Genomic DNA, 15,244 nt, shown 5'->3' with positions numbered 1-15,244 from the left:
ACAGTGCCTGTTTATTAGATGCTTGTTGTGAATGTGTCCATAATAGTCACAATGCAAATGAGGTCTTGGTTTAGTAGAACAGTCTTGGCAAGCAAAGCTGTTCCTGTGTTTTAGAAAAACATCAAAGAGAAATTAAAAAACTTAGATTCTGAGGAACTCAATCCAGAGCAGGAGCAACAGGAAGCTCTTCATTCTTCAGCCGAGCGAGGAGTGGGGACGGTATTTCATTAATTTGTTAAAATCCCACACAATGCCTTTTATTGACTGACTTGGTCACTTTGTCTTTGCTTTTGAGGATTAGTTCTCTCTTTTGAAGACTAAAGAGATTCAGTCAGTGCAGGACACTGAGGTTACAGCCCGGGAATGTATCTGATTAGTCTTCTCTGGAATGACCCCAGAGCAGCAATATCTTTTCTACAATATTGCGAATGAAATAGTACAACATTTCCTAAATGAGGCCCTAATAGAGCATTATGCAATTTAAATATCCCTTTATTTACATTATATGCCTTTCACTATACAGTATGTCCTAGCATTTTGTCTTTTTAATTGCTTCCCCACATTGTTTAGAAGACATAAATGATACATCTGCATAAACAAAAGTCTTTTTGGAAGCATCTCTTTCATCACAGTGTTTTTCCATTCTGTATTTATAGTTTGTTTTTCCTTTCTGGAGTATTAAACACATCCTTGTGTTACTTGCCAGCAGCCATATCACCCTGCAACCCAGCTGGCAGCCCACTGGAGCTCAGCAGCTGTAAGCCTGGTCAGTACCTGGATAGGAGACCTCCTGGGAAAAACTAAGGTTGCTGCTGGAAGAGGTGTTAGTGGGACCAGCAGGGGGCGCTCACCCTGCAGTCCATGTGGGTCCTAATGCCCCAGTGTAGTGACGGGGACACTAAACTGTAAAAAGGCGCTGTTCTTCAGATGAGATGTAAAACTGAGGTCCTGACTCTCTGTGGTCATTAAAAATCCCAGTACATTTCTCAAAAAGAGTAGGGCTGTTACCCTGGTGTCCCGGCAAAATTTCCCACTGGCCTTTACAAGTCATGGCCTCCTAATAATCCCCCTCTGTGAACTGGCTTCATCATTCTGTTCTCCTCCCCACTGAGAGGTGATGTGTGGTGTGATGAACTGGTGCACTCTGGCTACACACTGGTGGAGGGGATCCCCATTACCTGTAAAGTGCTTTGAGTGGACTGTCCAGAAAAGAGCTGTATACTGTAAGTGTAAGCGTGTTTTATTGCTCTACTAATAAGTCTGTATTAGTAGTCTGAGCATGCCCCCCCTGTCTGTATTGTTTTGTTTTTTAATTTATTAAGTAGTTCTCAATCCAAACGCACGTTTCCCCAAATGATTACTGTGATTTGGGAATTAAGATTTTATTGGGAACTTCTGAAAATATAAATACACCATGTCATATGCTCTCTGTATGTCCATTATTGCTTGTTTAAAGAGCTGTAGCAGTTGGTTGCATTTAGATTCTCTGACCTATAGTATCTGTTAGTAGCAACCAAACAAACTAGATGATCTGAAAATCCACCTCTTTTCTGAAACCTTTCTTAGGTTATTATAACTGTATCTCCTGCATTGTGAGGGGTGGATCATAAAATACTATACAGTACATTACTGGAAATAAAACAGCACAGTTCAGTTTTTTGTGCAAATTCTGAATTATTTCCCTCTACTGAGTGCGCGGTCCTGCCTGGTGACCTTAAACGGCTTATTTTCTTGGAGCAGGGTGCACACAGACTCTCTGAGGACAGGAGACAGTGTGTCAGCAGATGGACAAGAAAGAGAAACAGCTCTGGAGACTTTCACTGGCCCTGAACAAGCAGAGCTCTCTGAGCCCAGGGGAACACAGACAATTAACCTGCCAATACAGTTTGCTGTCCAGAGTAGCTGGGTGGCAGAAACAAAGCTAAAGCAATCTGGACGTCAATAGGAACAAAACTGAGTTTCCCTTGTTTGTTTATTGATTTGACTGGAGTACTGTTTGCTTTACCAGGGAAGACAGGCTTTTGAAAGCCAGTTTATATTTAATTCATCACTATGATCCCATTAATTAAAACGTTACTGAATAATGTATAAAGATACATGTTGAAAATGGATTATGACAGTGGATACAGCCTTGCTTTTTGATGGACTGTGCTCCAAGTTTGAAACCCAGCTGCCCTGAAAGCTTCATGTTTTCACGTGGTGAAATTTCCTTTGGTGGTGCTCCTCCCTCTGGAGCGGGAGTTCCTCGCCCTGCACTTCCGTGTAGGAAAAGCCACCTTCTGGAAGAAACATTGGACTGGGGTCCCGACTACTTGGTCAGTAAAGATCCCAGGGCCCTTCGCTGCACTGGGGAAGTTGACTCTTAACCCTGGAAGAATCTTAACCCTGTCTGCTGGCTAAGCTATGCACTGGGCTTGTGCAGTCTGAACTCCCTACAGTTCCTCCTCAATCCACCTGGGGCAGCTGCTCTGTCCTCTCTCCTCCCCCTGATCTGTGTGCAGTGGGGCTGCTGGTGCAGAATGGCCTCTGTGTGTCTCCCAGGTGGGGCTGCTGGTGCAGAATGGTGTCTGTGTGTCTCCCAGGAGGGGCTGCTCTTCAGTGGGGTGATGAAGTCGGTCACCTCCTGTATGTGAAGCCGCTTGGGAACTTATCTCGTTAGAAACAATTGATTATTGTAGAAAAAGAGACTGTGGATTAGAAGATATAGTAATGTTTAACCCATAGCAACCCACAAATATTTAGTACAGCTATAGTACTCTTTTGTGTAATGAATTGTATTGTACATCAACGCTTTTGAATATTTAGAGCAACTTATGATTTTGAGGATCTTGAAACAGCATTTTTACATAAGAAACGCCAATTGAAAACCATGGTCAGTATGCTGTGCACAATTTTTGTGACTTTTTGAAAAACAAAACTTTAAAAATTGTATTCCATTAAATCTCTTGTTGGTGCAGATGACTGAATTATAAACAGCATTTTGACTCATCCAAACTCTAATCAAGACAGTCGTTTCTGTCAAAATCAAACAAAATGACCTACATTTTCAAAATCAGCCTTCTTTGCTCATGTCCCTCTTTCGCTTTGTAAGCATGTGGTATTTTTAAGTAAGCAACATAAGCGCAGTGATATTTTATGAATTTTTCTACAAATAATCAGCCAAAAGGGTTTCCTCTGTATATATTCAATTAATAGATCCTGCGTGTATTAGATATATTTCCTTATGTTCTCAACAGGAACCAGCGATCCGTATGTCAAGTTCAAGATCTCTGGGAAGGAAGTTTTTAGAAGCAAGACGATTCACAAAAACCTGAACCCCGTGTGGGAGGAGAAGGCCAGCCTTCTTGTCGACAGCCTGCGGGACCCCCTGTACGTGAAGGTGAGTGGGCCGGGAGCACTGGGGGATGTCCTGTTGTGTGGTATCGGCCTTGTTTTTCTGCCTTCCCTGTGGAGGCCAAGTTCCACCCTGACGTCAGGTGCAAACTGATTTTCAAGGCTTCTTCAGGAGGTTTCTCTTGAATGTCAGCCCGATGCAGGAAGGGCTGTTTTGCGATGAGATAGCTGGGCTCCCAGTAGCACATACAGTAGCTGTCACTCCTACACCCATTCCTGTGTATGAAGCTGCTAATTCCCGGGAAGGTTTGGGGGAACCCAGAGCCTGATCCGGACACCATCCTGTAGGATCAGTAGTACCTGTCTTGGATAAGAAGCTGTTTGTGTCAGACGTGTTACACTGCGTACTTTTACAGCCTAGAATTGACCACAAGCTCCTCCTGGGGACCCACAGGTGCTGTGTTGTAACTGGAGTTATTTGCCTCACTGAGCGTCTTTTAGGTCAAGTTTTAAAGAACCCTGAGCTGAAGGATTGTCTTTATTGGCTGATGACCATGTGGATGACCAGGGTTCTGGACTCATAACTGGAAGGTTGTGGGTTTGAATCCCAGGTGAGATGCTGCTGTTGTCCTGTTTAGGACAGCAGTGCTCCCAAGCTATTACAGTAAAATGAACTGTATGAAAGAGTGCAATAGCAAAGTCTTTAAGCATTTAAGCACTGTAAATAAATCGGGCTGTGGGCAAGAACCGGCCTGAACGATCCTGGCGTGTAGGGAGCAGATGGTGTATTTAGTGTCATGTGTCTTCAGACCTCTCGCACACGGAGAGTCGGGGAATCGCCAGTGACCTCTGACCCCCTCCCTGTGTCTCTCTCTGGACGTGTGTGATAATGGAAGAGTCACTCTGAACTTGGCCTGCCCAGCAGTCTGGTGACTGGACCCGCAGTGCAGTCTGTGATGCGGTTTGTTAAAAACAGCAGCCTCCATGCTCAGCTCAGAAACCCACTCGGCGATTCCTGAAGGAGCTCCTCTGACGTCGCAGCGGTGGTACGATCGGAGGCTGGATTCAAGACAGAGAGCCGGAGTTTTCCCTCATGCTGTTGCTGTTGCGCTCGAGAGTGTGGAACTGTTTCTCTCGCGGGGTGTGAAAATGCTTCCCGAGAAAATTTAAATTATTTTGGATAGACATAATTCGTGGGGTGGACAGCCTAAAGTGTAATTCTGAAATATGAATTGCGCTTATGAAAATAAAATAGCAGGTTCCACAGGGAAGCAGTGGTTTGCATTGCTGCCTCACACTGGGGTACTGTCTGTGTGGAGTTTGTATGTTCTCCCTTGGTTTGTGTGGGTTGGTTTCCAGCAGGTGCTCTGTTTGTCTCCCACAGTCCTAAGACATGCTAGTAGGTTAATTGGCTTCTGGAAAATTGGCCCTAGTGTATGTTTGTCCCCTTCGATGGACTGGTGTCCTGTCCAGGGTGTGTCCTTCCTTGTGCCTGGGATAGACTCTGACTCCCCCGCGTCCCTGAACTGGATACAGTGGTTAGAAGATGGAAGGATGAACTTATATTATCCCAAAGCTCTTCATGGTTCATCAGACAGCAAATGTATGACAGAAAATGTTCTCTAAACCTCTAAGGAAGAGCATAAGAAGAGGAGTCACAGTTTTTCAGCAGAAGAGCAGCAGAGTGGTCTGTGGGTGACAGGGTGGGGAAAGTGGGGGTTGTCCAGCCTACCTGCACCCATGGGTACCAATGTGCTGCAGTCCGAGTCCTGGCCAGTATAAGAACACACTGTAGAGACACCGCTGTCAGATGACGCCTCTGCTGTGTGTAGTGTAACCCAGAGCTGCTCTGTACTGTGTAGTGAGGTCTGTGCATACACACACTGCTTCCTGTCCGTCTGGCAGCTTTGCTGAGAAAGTCCTTCAGAGGGCTGTGGTGTCGTCTATAGAGGATGATCGATCAAGTCTGTAAGAACTCAGTCCAGTAGAGTCAAGACAGTGCACTGCCAGAGGGGGAGGGGAATACACACTGGAGATTAGCCTAATTTTCCACTTCTTCTTCAGGGAGTCTAGGGCTCAGAGTGCCACCTAGTGGACGTTGTGGGGGCACTGCACCCTGCAGCACAGTTTGAGGAGATCACTGACCAGCTGGGGGTCTTGTTTTGGTTGCATGTAGCTCCTTCCAGCCAGCAACCCTTCTGTGCTCTTTCTGAAAGGGGCCGAGTCCCAGCTGCCTTAGAAACGACAAGGGATGTTTCTTCTTATATTGCTTATTATTATTTAGATGTGTTGAAGTTCATTTGGGGTTTATAAGGATCTGTGTATATAAATTAATTGTGTTATGACTTATGCATATTTAAGATTAAGATCACTTTATTGGCCATATACAATTTTCTTGCATTAGGAATTTGTCTTTTCGCAAACCCCAGCTTGCTCTCCATGAGACACACAGACAGGGAGAGAAGCTGGGGGTCAGAGCGCAGGGTCAGCCATTTATATGGCACCCCTGGAGCAGCTGGGGTTAAGGGCCTTGCTCAGGGGCCCAACAGAGTAGGATTCCTCTGCTGGCAACCTTCCAGCCACAGGCACAGATCCTGAGCCACAGAGCCACCGCACCGGCCTGTACTACAGTACTCTGTAGTATAGTACCATGTAGTACTATGCACTCCATGGGTGACATGCTCTGCAGTGGTCAGTTCCACACCTGGGGGTGCTGTCTGTGTGGAGCTGGTATATTCTGCTTGTTCTTTCTCAGGATTTGCTATGGTTTTCTTCCACAGTACAAAGACATGCTGTTGGGTTCACTGGCCCTGGTGTGAGTGTGTGTGCCTGTGTGTCTGTGTGTGCGCTAAGTCGCAGTGGCGTCCTGCCCCAGCTGTGTCCTGCCTTTCACCCGTTGCTTACAGGTATAGATACAGCTCCCCAAGACCCTCTATTGAATGAAGTTTTTAGAAGATGGATAGATGGATGTGAACCAATTCAATGGGATAAATGTAATAAGATGTTGGTGAATGTATTTGCAGGTCTATTCAAAGTTGTTTGGCCATGATGGAATTTCCCATTGCATGTCATCTTGTTAAAGAATCTCGAGGCCCAGAGCTCTCTCTGTTATTTGAAGTTCTTCTGACATTCAGAGTAACTCTGTCACTTCTCGCCACAGGTCTTTGACTACGACTTCGGACTGCAAGATGACTTTATGGGCTCAGCCTACCTCTACCTTGACACCCTGGAGCACAAAAGGTCCTTCTTCTCATTACACTCGTCACATTCGTGTTGTTATGCCTTGTATTGTTATGCCTTGATTTATGAGTGGTGTTTGGGCCCCATCTGGTGGTGGTGTTTGGAATTGCAGGCAGAATCCCAGTGTAAAAAACTCGAGCGGAAGGTAAGGTAAGTGATTTTGTGCCTGGAGAAAAATCCACATTTTGCAGCCCTTAAAAAAATAAACAACTTCTTTATCAATTTGTCTTATTCCCTGGTCAAATTTGAATGCATTTCCTTTCACTGTTCACTTAAGTGCACTTTTCCACAGATATCTTTCTTTCCTTTGTGATTTCAGTTGTCAGTTGTCAAATCCACATGCTAGTAAAGAATTCATATAAAACTAATTTACATACTCTGTTCTGCAATGAGTAAGATTTGTCACTGAGGTGCTGTGCATAGTTTTTGTGAGTGACTTTTTGGGGACGTGTGAGAGATTCCTGAAGCACCGGACTGCACAGTGCAGCCTAAAGAAATGTTCGTCAAAGGGCCGTGTGCCCCAATGACTGGTCCAAAGAGCATCCCGGCGTGCAGCTGGAGCCTGGCTCCTCAAAGCCCATCAGCTGGCTGATTGGCTAAGTCAACAATGCTTTGAGAGAAACAAAATGACCCCAATGCGACTGTTTCTTCCCGCCCTCGCAGGACGACGGATGTGCTGTTAAAGCTGAAGGACCCCCACTACCCCGAACACGACCTGGGGACGCTGTCGCTCGCGGTCACCCTCTCCCCGAAAGAGGGAGACTTCAGAGAAGCTGTAAGTCCCTGTCTGGGCTTGAGCTAGTGGGGGGCGATCAGCTCAAACTGGTCACTTGAAAAGGTGAGGTAGAAAGCAGAAGCACAGAGACTGTCTGGAACCGACCTTGAATTTTTCCTTCTGCGCTTCTGATTGATAATGTATCAGTGTGACAGTCTGGGAGCTATCCTGCTTTTATACTTCTTAAGGTTCACGGATGACATCAGAAATTGGTAAGGTACTGCTGTGCTCTTGCTCTGCTGTAAAGGTGCTGTGGGTGTGCTTTAGCCCAGTGTTCATTGCTGTTAACTGAACAAGACTGGGGTCAGGGAGCCACCTCACTGCAGCCAGTACATTGATCGGTGATCTCAGCTCAGCAGAACCTGTCCCTGGGGACCTGTATCGACCATTGAGGGAGCCCTGATAGTCTTGCTCACTTCTTCCACGAGCTATGAGCTTGTATCCAGGAGAGAGCACAGCTTCGGCATTTAACATTCGTGCGGCGTTGAATTTACCAGTGTTTTTCGCCGGGAGATGAATCTGTTGTGTCGCGTGTTTGGACTGCTAAGTATGTCGTTTCTTTCCCAACAGAAAGCAATGTACAAAATCCACTGCTGGAGGCCTTACAGGGCAACAGTGAGTCCGCCTGCAGTAGACAGTAACCCTTCGCCCCTGCCCCTGCCCCTGCCCCAGTCCAGACCCTGCTGAGCTAGAGAGCTAGTGAGCCGTCTAGAAAACAGTGCAGAGCGCTGTCAGCACCTGAGACCCTGAGACCGGCTTGAGCCACAGGGGTTTAATGGGGCTTTTTCGTCATGTCCAAGATAGGATCACTGATAAACATGACTGATTTTATAGAGGTGGAAATGCTTTTCTTTATTATGTCAGTATTATTAAACGGCCTACAGAAAAACAGTAATACTGGAAAGCTCTGAAACTGGACTCATAATATTTAATTTGTACTAGATAAATCTTTGTCATTGGTAAAACAAAATTATACATTTTATACAATTATAAAATTTCCAGTTATTGCAAAAACATATAAGATGATCACTCAAGGAGATGCATTTTGGTTGCAAACTCATGCAGCTTTCAGCAATGCGTCTCAAACTGACAGTCAGAACTACTTTACAAAACAAAGAAACAGCTGAATTGCAACACAAACAGGAAACTAGCAACAGAAAATGCAAGAGAGCAGTTGGCTCTTCTGTGGCTTTGAGCTGCTTACCTTATATTGACATAAGTGCTGAATGCACAGATTGGGAAAACCCATCAGGGATTCTGTATGAGCAGTTGAAGAGACATGGTTGATGTGACCAGCGACTGCTTCATTACTCGGACTCACCTGCTAGAGGGAAGGTCTGTCTTGATCTTGTCTGTTCAAACGGGCAGCTGTGATGAGGATATGATATTGCTTTCAAGTGCACTTTGGACTGCACAGCGGGAGACCTGAACTCCCAGGAGCGCAGACTGCAGCTCAGGAGACGCAGACAAGGACAAGGAGGGGTTTTGGAGACAGCAGGGAATGGACAGGGACGGGTTCGACAGAGTCTGCTTGAAGCAAGAGACTGCAAATCAGTGGTTCAACAAATAAAAGGGAGCTGCAGCGCTATTTTGATATTTCGGGGTTAGAAAGAATCAGCATCGATGAGTGCGTTTCAAGCCACAGAAAAGTGAAACATTCTCATGCTCTTACGATTGGCACCAGTGATAGATGTCAACTGAACAGCGATACCCAGATCAGTTTGTGTTCTAGGCCTCTGGCGTTCTCTGGCTGGTACAGAAGTCCTCTAGAGCTCACGATTAATTGGTCATTGATATCTGATACTGGTCAGTTATTTAAATCTTTTCATTTTCTTTGCTGTGCAAAATTCAAGGCTTTTGCTTGCAGTAAACCATGATGAGGCAGACATCATCCAATGCCAAAGTAAGGCTTTGCTTATCTCCCAAAAGTGACAAGACACTCTGGAATGTCAGTGATGAGCGTTCTGCTTCTCAGTAGAATCTGCAATGGACATCAGCCAGCCACATTGCAGCTAGCAGCTGCTGTATACACAACACTGCGAATCTGCAATGGGACTGTATTCCAGTCTCCCAGCTAAGTGACTGCAGACCCACCCAAATATGCTGACGCACGTTTATGGAGAATACAAACATTTGAGTCTCACATACAGTATAAAGCTGTATTATACATAATGACACATTTGAAGATTCTGATATTCTGATATTGACCAAGGTTACCTGATACAGCTGTATCTGAGTGAGCACCTGTACAGATGTCAGTGATTGCTGGCCTGTACAATAATTAAACCTGCTGCATTTTGCTGCCAGGAGGTTATTAAAAAAAAACTCCCAACGTCTCAACATTCAGACTCAACCTGTCTAACTGCTGTAACAGTACTGGGACATGACTTAAGGTGGTACAATTAAAAAGACAATGGCACAGTTGCTCACGATGCTTATTTTTACTTACTGATCAATCTGGCACGCAGAACAAGTTTAGAATATTTATTAACATTGTCTTGTAACTTTTGTACCATTATTTAGCAAGCATATTAGTGCAGAGTAGACTGGGAGTAAATCTCATATAATATATATAATGGATTTTTTTCTAAAGCTGATGACTTTTTCATCATAGGCTGGGTGTCCTTGTCCTTGTTTAGGAACATGCATGCAAACTGCAGGAATCCCACAGGGTGAACCACCTCTGTGCTTACTGTACCAACATTTATTTAACAGGAAAACCTGTCTTGTGTTTTTAGCTGAAGAGCCCAGTGTCCTGGCTGAGTGAGTGGGCTTAGTGGTATGATTCGTGTTTGAGTCTGCAGGTGGAGACCGTGGGGAGCTAATTTAGCCCATTGGGTTGAGTACTGTAGGCTGTTAGTAAAAGGACCCGCCCCCCTACTTAACAGCAGTACAAAGAACTCAGAATGGGAAATCAGAGCTTTTTTCCAGCTCATTTTGATTTATTCTAAGTGAATTGATTGTACGAATTGCAGTGTTAAACGGAGCGTCTGAAGAGCTGTGGCCAGTCTCACCTGGAGCTCAAAACTGATTCATTGTTGTTTCTTTTAGATTTAAAAATATTAAAGTGTGGAATTAATTATGGGACTAAACACAGTGATGCTTATGGTGGGTTGTGTGACTGGGTACGGAAAGATGGAAATGCAAAAAACAACATGAGGAAACAGTGTTAGATTGTACAGCCATTGGATTAGCATCTCGTATCTCTGGCCCCATCTGCTGGATAAACTTAAAATTTACAGTGGAACAGAGTGCTATAAAACTTACAGAATACAGCTGCTTGTGCAATGCAATTAAAAACTTCATCTAAAATTAAAAAAACCTTATCTGAAAGTATAATTTAGTTATACAAAACTCAACTGTATATTCATGTATTTCTACAGAATTGAGTAGTCACATTTTGTTATACGGCACAAACTGCTTTAAGACTCAAGAATGGTCCAAAACCTAGTGAGTTCTGTTGCGCAATAACAGGTAGAGCCGACATTGAAGGAAAAAAGTAGCGCCCCTATGAATGCTTGGCCTCCAAAAGCCAGTTATCCCTGTGGTAACATTTCTGACACCTCCTGCTTTAAAACCCCGAAAGCCAGAAGGATTGTGAGGCCCCTCTTTCACGCTCCGTATTCATACTGAAAATCAAGATCGAGCCAGCTTCTGACCTTCTGCTGATCAATGAATGAATTAAACGCGGACTAACTTCTAAGATCGGAGTAAGGTAACGTCTGCTCCCTTCAGTTCCTGAAGAGGAGGTCAATATTTTCCTGTGTGAACAAAGCGTTTGACAGTTGGAGGTGTCTTCGGTTAACCGATACTGAGAGACATGAGTTTTTACTTATTTCCAAAAGTCTGGTGAGGAGCTCAAAGGCTGAGTTTGCGTGTATATACAGTAGAGCACCTGGGCTCGTTCTACTGCTTCCGGGGAAGTTCCTTCACCCTCCTTCCTCCTTCCTCTTCCCTGCTCCCGTGCTCCCTGCTCCACACTCCCACTGCGGGATGATTAAACTGCTCTATTTCATTTACAGACCATGCTATTGAGAAGGAGTTGGAAAAGAGCGAGTAAGGTAATCAGCAGCATGCACAGTGCTTTTTCTCTGAAGGGAATGAAGTTAATGTGTGCCCGACCTGTGCTGAAAATCATTCTTTTACATCTCCTCATTTGCTCATACATTTTTATTGAGCTATTCATTCATCTTCTCCTCCAAGCTGTGATGTGTGACATGATTCCAGCTGCTTCATGAAAAAGCAAAGCCCAGTAATTCACTGTTCTTGAATGTTTTAATTTCATGCCAATCCATTTAGTTACATCTTGTTAAATTTGGAAAGTTGTGTGTCTGAGATGTCCACTGTCACTGTCAGTGTTGGTTCTAGCAACAGTGCCTGAACCAGTGTCCGTGTGAGCATTAGTGATCTTATCTTATCTAGTGTAACTGTCAGTGTCAGGGGGAGCTTTAGTGTCAGCGTGAGCATCAGTGTGAGCGTTAGTGATTTTATCTTATCTAGTGTAACTGTCAGTGGGAGCGTCGGTGTCAGTGGGAGCGTCGGTGTCAGTGGGAGCGTCGGTGTCAGTGGGAGCGTCGGTGTGAGTGTTAGTGATTTTATTTTATCTAGTGTAACTGTCAGTGTGAGCGTTAGTGTCAGCGTCAGTGTGAGCGTTAGTGCGACAGTGTGAGCGTCAGTGTGAGCGTGAGTGTCAGTGTGAGCGTGAGTGTCAGTGTGAGCGACAGTGTCAGTGTGAGCGACAGTGTCAGCGTGAGCGACAGTGTCAGCGTGAGCGTTAGTGTGTCAGCGTGAGCGTTAGTGTGTCAGCGTGAGCGTTAGTGTGTCAGTGTGAGCGACAGTGTCAGTGTGAGCGACAGTGTCAGTGTCAGTGTGTCAGTGTGAGGGTCAGGGTTAGTGTGAGCGTCAGTGTCAGTGTGTCAGTGTCAGTGACGCCAGCCATTTTTAATAATTGCAACAAAAGAACGGAGCTTTAATTTGGTGAAACACTATATTGCCAATATATTATCCAGTACAGTATTTTAAACAACACCTACCTGAGGATCCATTTGTGCTGTCCAGACACAAGTGCCAGTAATTCTGTGTCATAGCTAAATTAACACAATAAAACAAGAAACCAAAGTGAGAGGAGGTTTGAAAAGTAGCCCTTGGCCACAGTGCTACTTTGTAATCAACCCTACTGTTTGAGAGGGGTCATAAAAATACACACAAGCCTTCAATATGCCTCATGAGCAAAGCTCGTCTAGTTCACACAGGGGCAGGGGTAAGTGAAGTGGGGAGAGCCAAGGCCCAGAATGAGCCTGCCAGGTGGCTGGTTGGAGGAGCTGTTTTTGTTTTTTTGTTTATCAGCTTTATCAGAAGTGGCACTGATCTGAGAGTTTGTTTAAGCTGTTTTTACAACATACTGGAGCTACAGTACTATAGCTTGATAGCTACCAAACCAAAGTTAAAACCCTTTTTTTATATTTGTAGCTGTGTGCACTATACTACAATATACCTGTTTGTCATATCCTAAGAGATCCCTCCTGATTTTGTATATCAATTACTGCTACTAGATCAGAAGTTTTCACGCATTGTTATTTTCAGTACAAGTGTGCAGTGTCATTTTTGTTTTTCATTTTTGATCCAAAGACTAAGACCTTGTTGCTTTTAAAAAAGCAAGCAAGCAATACTCAGTCTGATTAATATATCAGGTGGGGAGCTGCGTCAGCATGCGTAGGCTGCAAAGGAACAAGTAATAGGTTTATTCCATGCTGAAAAAAAGAAGAGAGAAAAAAACAGCTTCTAAAAAAAAGCCTTCTTCTGGTGTGCTCCACGGCCAAAACGTTGTGTTTTTTCTCTCTTCTTTTTTTCAGCATGGAATAAACCTATTACTGATTAATATATTGCAGCTGTCACTCTCAAGCAGGCTGGAAACTGGTGGACCAGGCCTTCATCATACCTCTCTGCCTGCAGGAGCAGGAGCAGTGCTGGGGAGTGCTCCCAGTCTGCACTGTCACCTGGGTATCTTACCACACTGCAGAAGGTCGCGGGAAGGTTTCACGCCCAAATAGGATAGGTGAAAGGATTCTAAAACTGCTATTGCTATAAAAAATGAATTTATTTCATGTTACCATTTCAAGCTGATGCTCAGTTTCTAACACCCCTGTCATTGTGAGGTGTTTGAGCAAGAGTTCTTGTTAGCAGCTTTGTCCTGCCTGAGAGGACAGACAATGTCCCGTCTTTGGGCAGCGCTGTGAGAGGCAGCAGTAAACATTGAGTAAAAACCAGATCACAGCACTTGGCCAAGGAAATTAATGGGCTGTTTAGTCCAGCGTGGGACTTGGTGGGATAAATCATTAAGCTCAATCTATCGACACCAGAGCGAGCTCAAGAAGGAGCAGAGAGGTATGACTCACACCTCAAACTCTCCCATTTCCTCTTCTCATCGTCTGGATTGTTTCTGTTCGTTCAGCACAAAGCCTGGTGCTGTCTGGGGCCTGAGCCCCTCTTCTCATCTCTGCATGCACTGTATGAGAAGATCCCTTTCGCCCAACATGTGTCTCATCTGGGGCTCAGACCCTTGAGTCACCACGTCGAAATTTTGAATCTCTTGATTTCACTTGTGTTTAGCCATGCATGTGGTACATTTGTTAAAAGAGGTACCTGTAAACTTAATCTATTTTCTTTTGGTAAAAAATATAATAGATGACAGAGAACAGATGAGTAGACATGTTGCACATGCAAGGTTTCGTCAATTATTTTGCTGCACGTTCTTTATTTTAATTGCACACATGCAGCACTGTGATTGCTTTGAAAGGTGCTAGAAAATTTGCAGCTTGTTTTTATTACTAAAGACAGAGGACACCTGATGTATTGCTTACTGATTCGAAGCTCCACATTGGGTTCAACCCGGGACTAACAGTTCCCTGTCAATATTGACATCAAAATATGCAGTGCTTCAAAGCATCTTTGTACATTTGATGCTCTTGAAGAGGTGAAATAACCAGATTATTAATGCAGAAAAGGACTACATGCTGTTGAGGCTTCCCTTTTGAAAGCACTATTTCTTTGCTGAACAGAAAGCAGCACTTTGCATTCTGTGTAATATGGGTCATTGTTTTATAATTGGTGTGATATGTGTCTTTAGCTTCACTGGGTGGATATGTACAGTATGTAGCAACAGGCAGAGCAACTCCTCTCAGTTGTCTTTTCCTGGTCGTGCTTCAGAGGGCATGCTCAAAACTGAACTGAAGGAAAAATCCACCTTCAACACAGTCAAAAAGGCCCAAGTCATTCATGAACCTCTGGAAAAATAAATAAGTTACAGAAGTATTTTTATCCCCAAAGGATAAAAGGATAATGTGCCCACTCAGCTGATTAACTTGTGTCTGTCTTGCAGTCAAGCACTTTTCCTCATTATTTTCGGCACACTTTCTCTAGATATTATCTAGATATTCTCTAAATATTGTGGTGTCTTAATAAGGGCTCATTAAGAATAAATTATTTCAAAGACAAAATCCTAGAAATGTGATTAATGTTAAACTCAAGTGGCTTGTGAGTTTATTTACTCTGTAACCAGTTTTGCTTATTGTATTAAGTTTCAGTGTCATTCAAGCTAGAAACACTTAAGACAAACCGGCAAAAAATCTGTTATTTACAAAGGAGAATTTCTTTCAATATTACAGGTTAAAATAAGTCAATCCAGAGCACATCAATTAATATTGCATGTTCAGGAGTTCGTTACAAATAGGCGACTAATTAATAATTAGCTCCAGCTCCTACTGTCAGTTGTTTCAAATTAAAAGAGCTTTATTGGCAAGACCAATGAATTAGTGGTAACAGAACAGTAACAATTAGCAGAAAATTTGTGATAGTTATTCCATGTCAGGAAGATGCTTTGTCCAATGATATACACAT

The 15,244-nt window shown here is 44.0% G+C and overlaps 1 protein-coding gene across 10 annotated transcripts in view; it reads left to right on the top strand.

Annotated features, from left to right (window-relative positions):
* Nucleotides 1-15,244, top strand: part of mctp1a (multiple C2 domains, transmembrane 1a) — a 197,432-nt gene that overhangs the window by 68,677 nt on the left and 113,511 nt on the right. For 9 of the 10 annotated variants that reach the window (XR_015936135.1, XM_088630700.1, XM_088630704.1 and 6 more), the window contains exons 3-6: nucleotides 3,237-3,379; nucleotides 6,494-6,573; nucleotides 7,237-7,348; nucleotides 11,371-11,409. Coding sequence is in view for 9 of the 10 variants with exons in the window: in XM_088630700.1 (XP_088486826.1) it covers nucleotides 3,237-3,379; nucleotides 6,494-6,573; nucleotides 7,237-7,348; nucleotides 11,371-11,409 (374 nt within the window). In the remaining variant the exon portion in view is untranslated. The remainder of the gene's footprint in view (nucleotides 1-3,236; nucleotides 3,380-6,493; nucleotides 6,574-7,236; nucleotides 7,349-11,370; nucleotides 11,410-15,244) is intronic. The other variant, XM_088630701.1, reaches the window with a different exon arrangement.

The sequence above is a fragment of the Lepisosteus platostomus genome, chromosome 4 (genome assembly GCF_059453375.1).
Source record: "Lepisosteus platostomus isolate fLepPlt1 chromosome 4, fLepPlt1.hap1, whole genome shotgun sequence".
Taxonomy (NCBI): Eukaryota; Metazoa; Chordata; class Actinopteri; order Semionotiformes; family Lepisosteidae; genus Lepisosteus; species Lepisosteus platostomus.
Note: the sequence above shows the minus strand (reverse complement) of the source record. Positions and strands in the feature narration are given on the sequence as shown.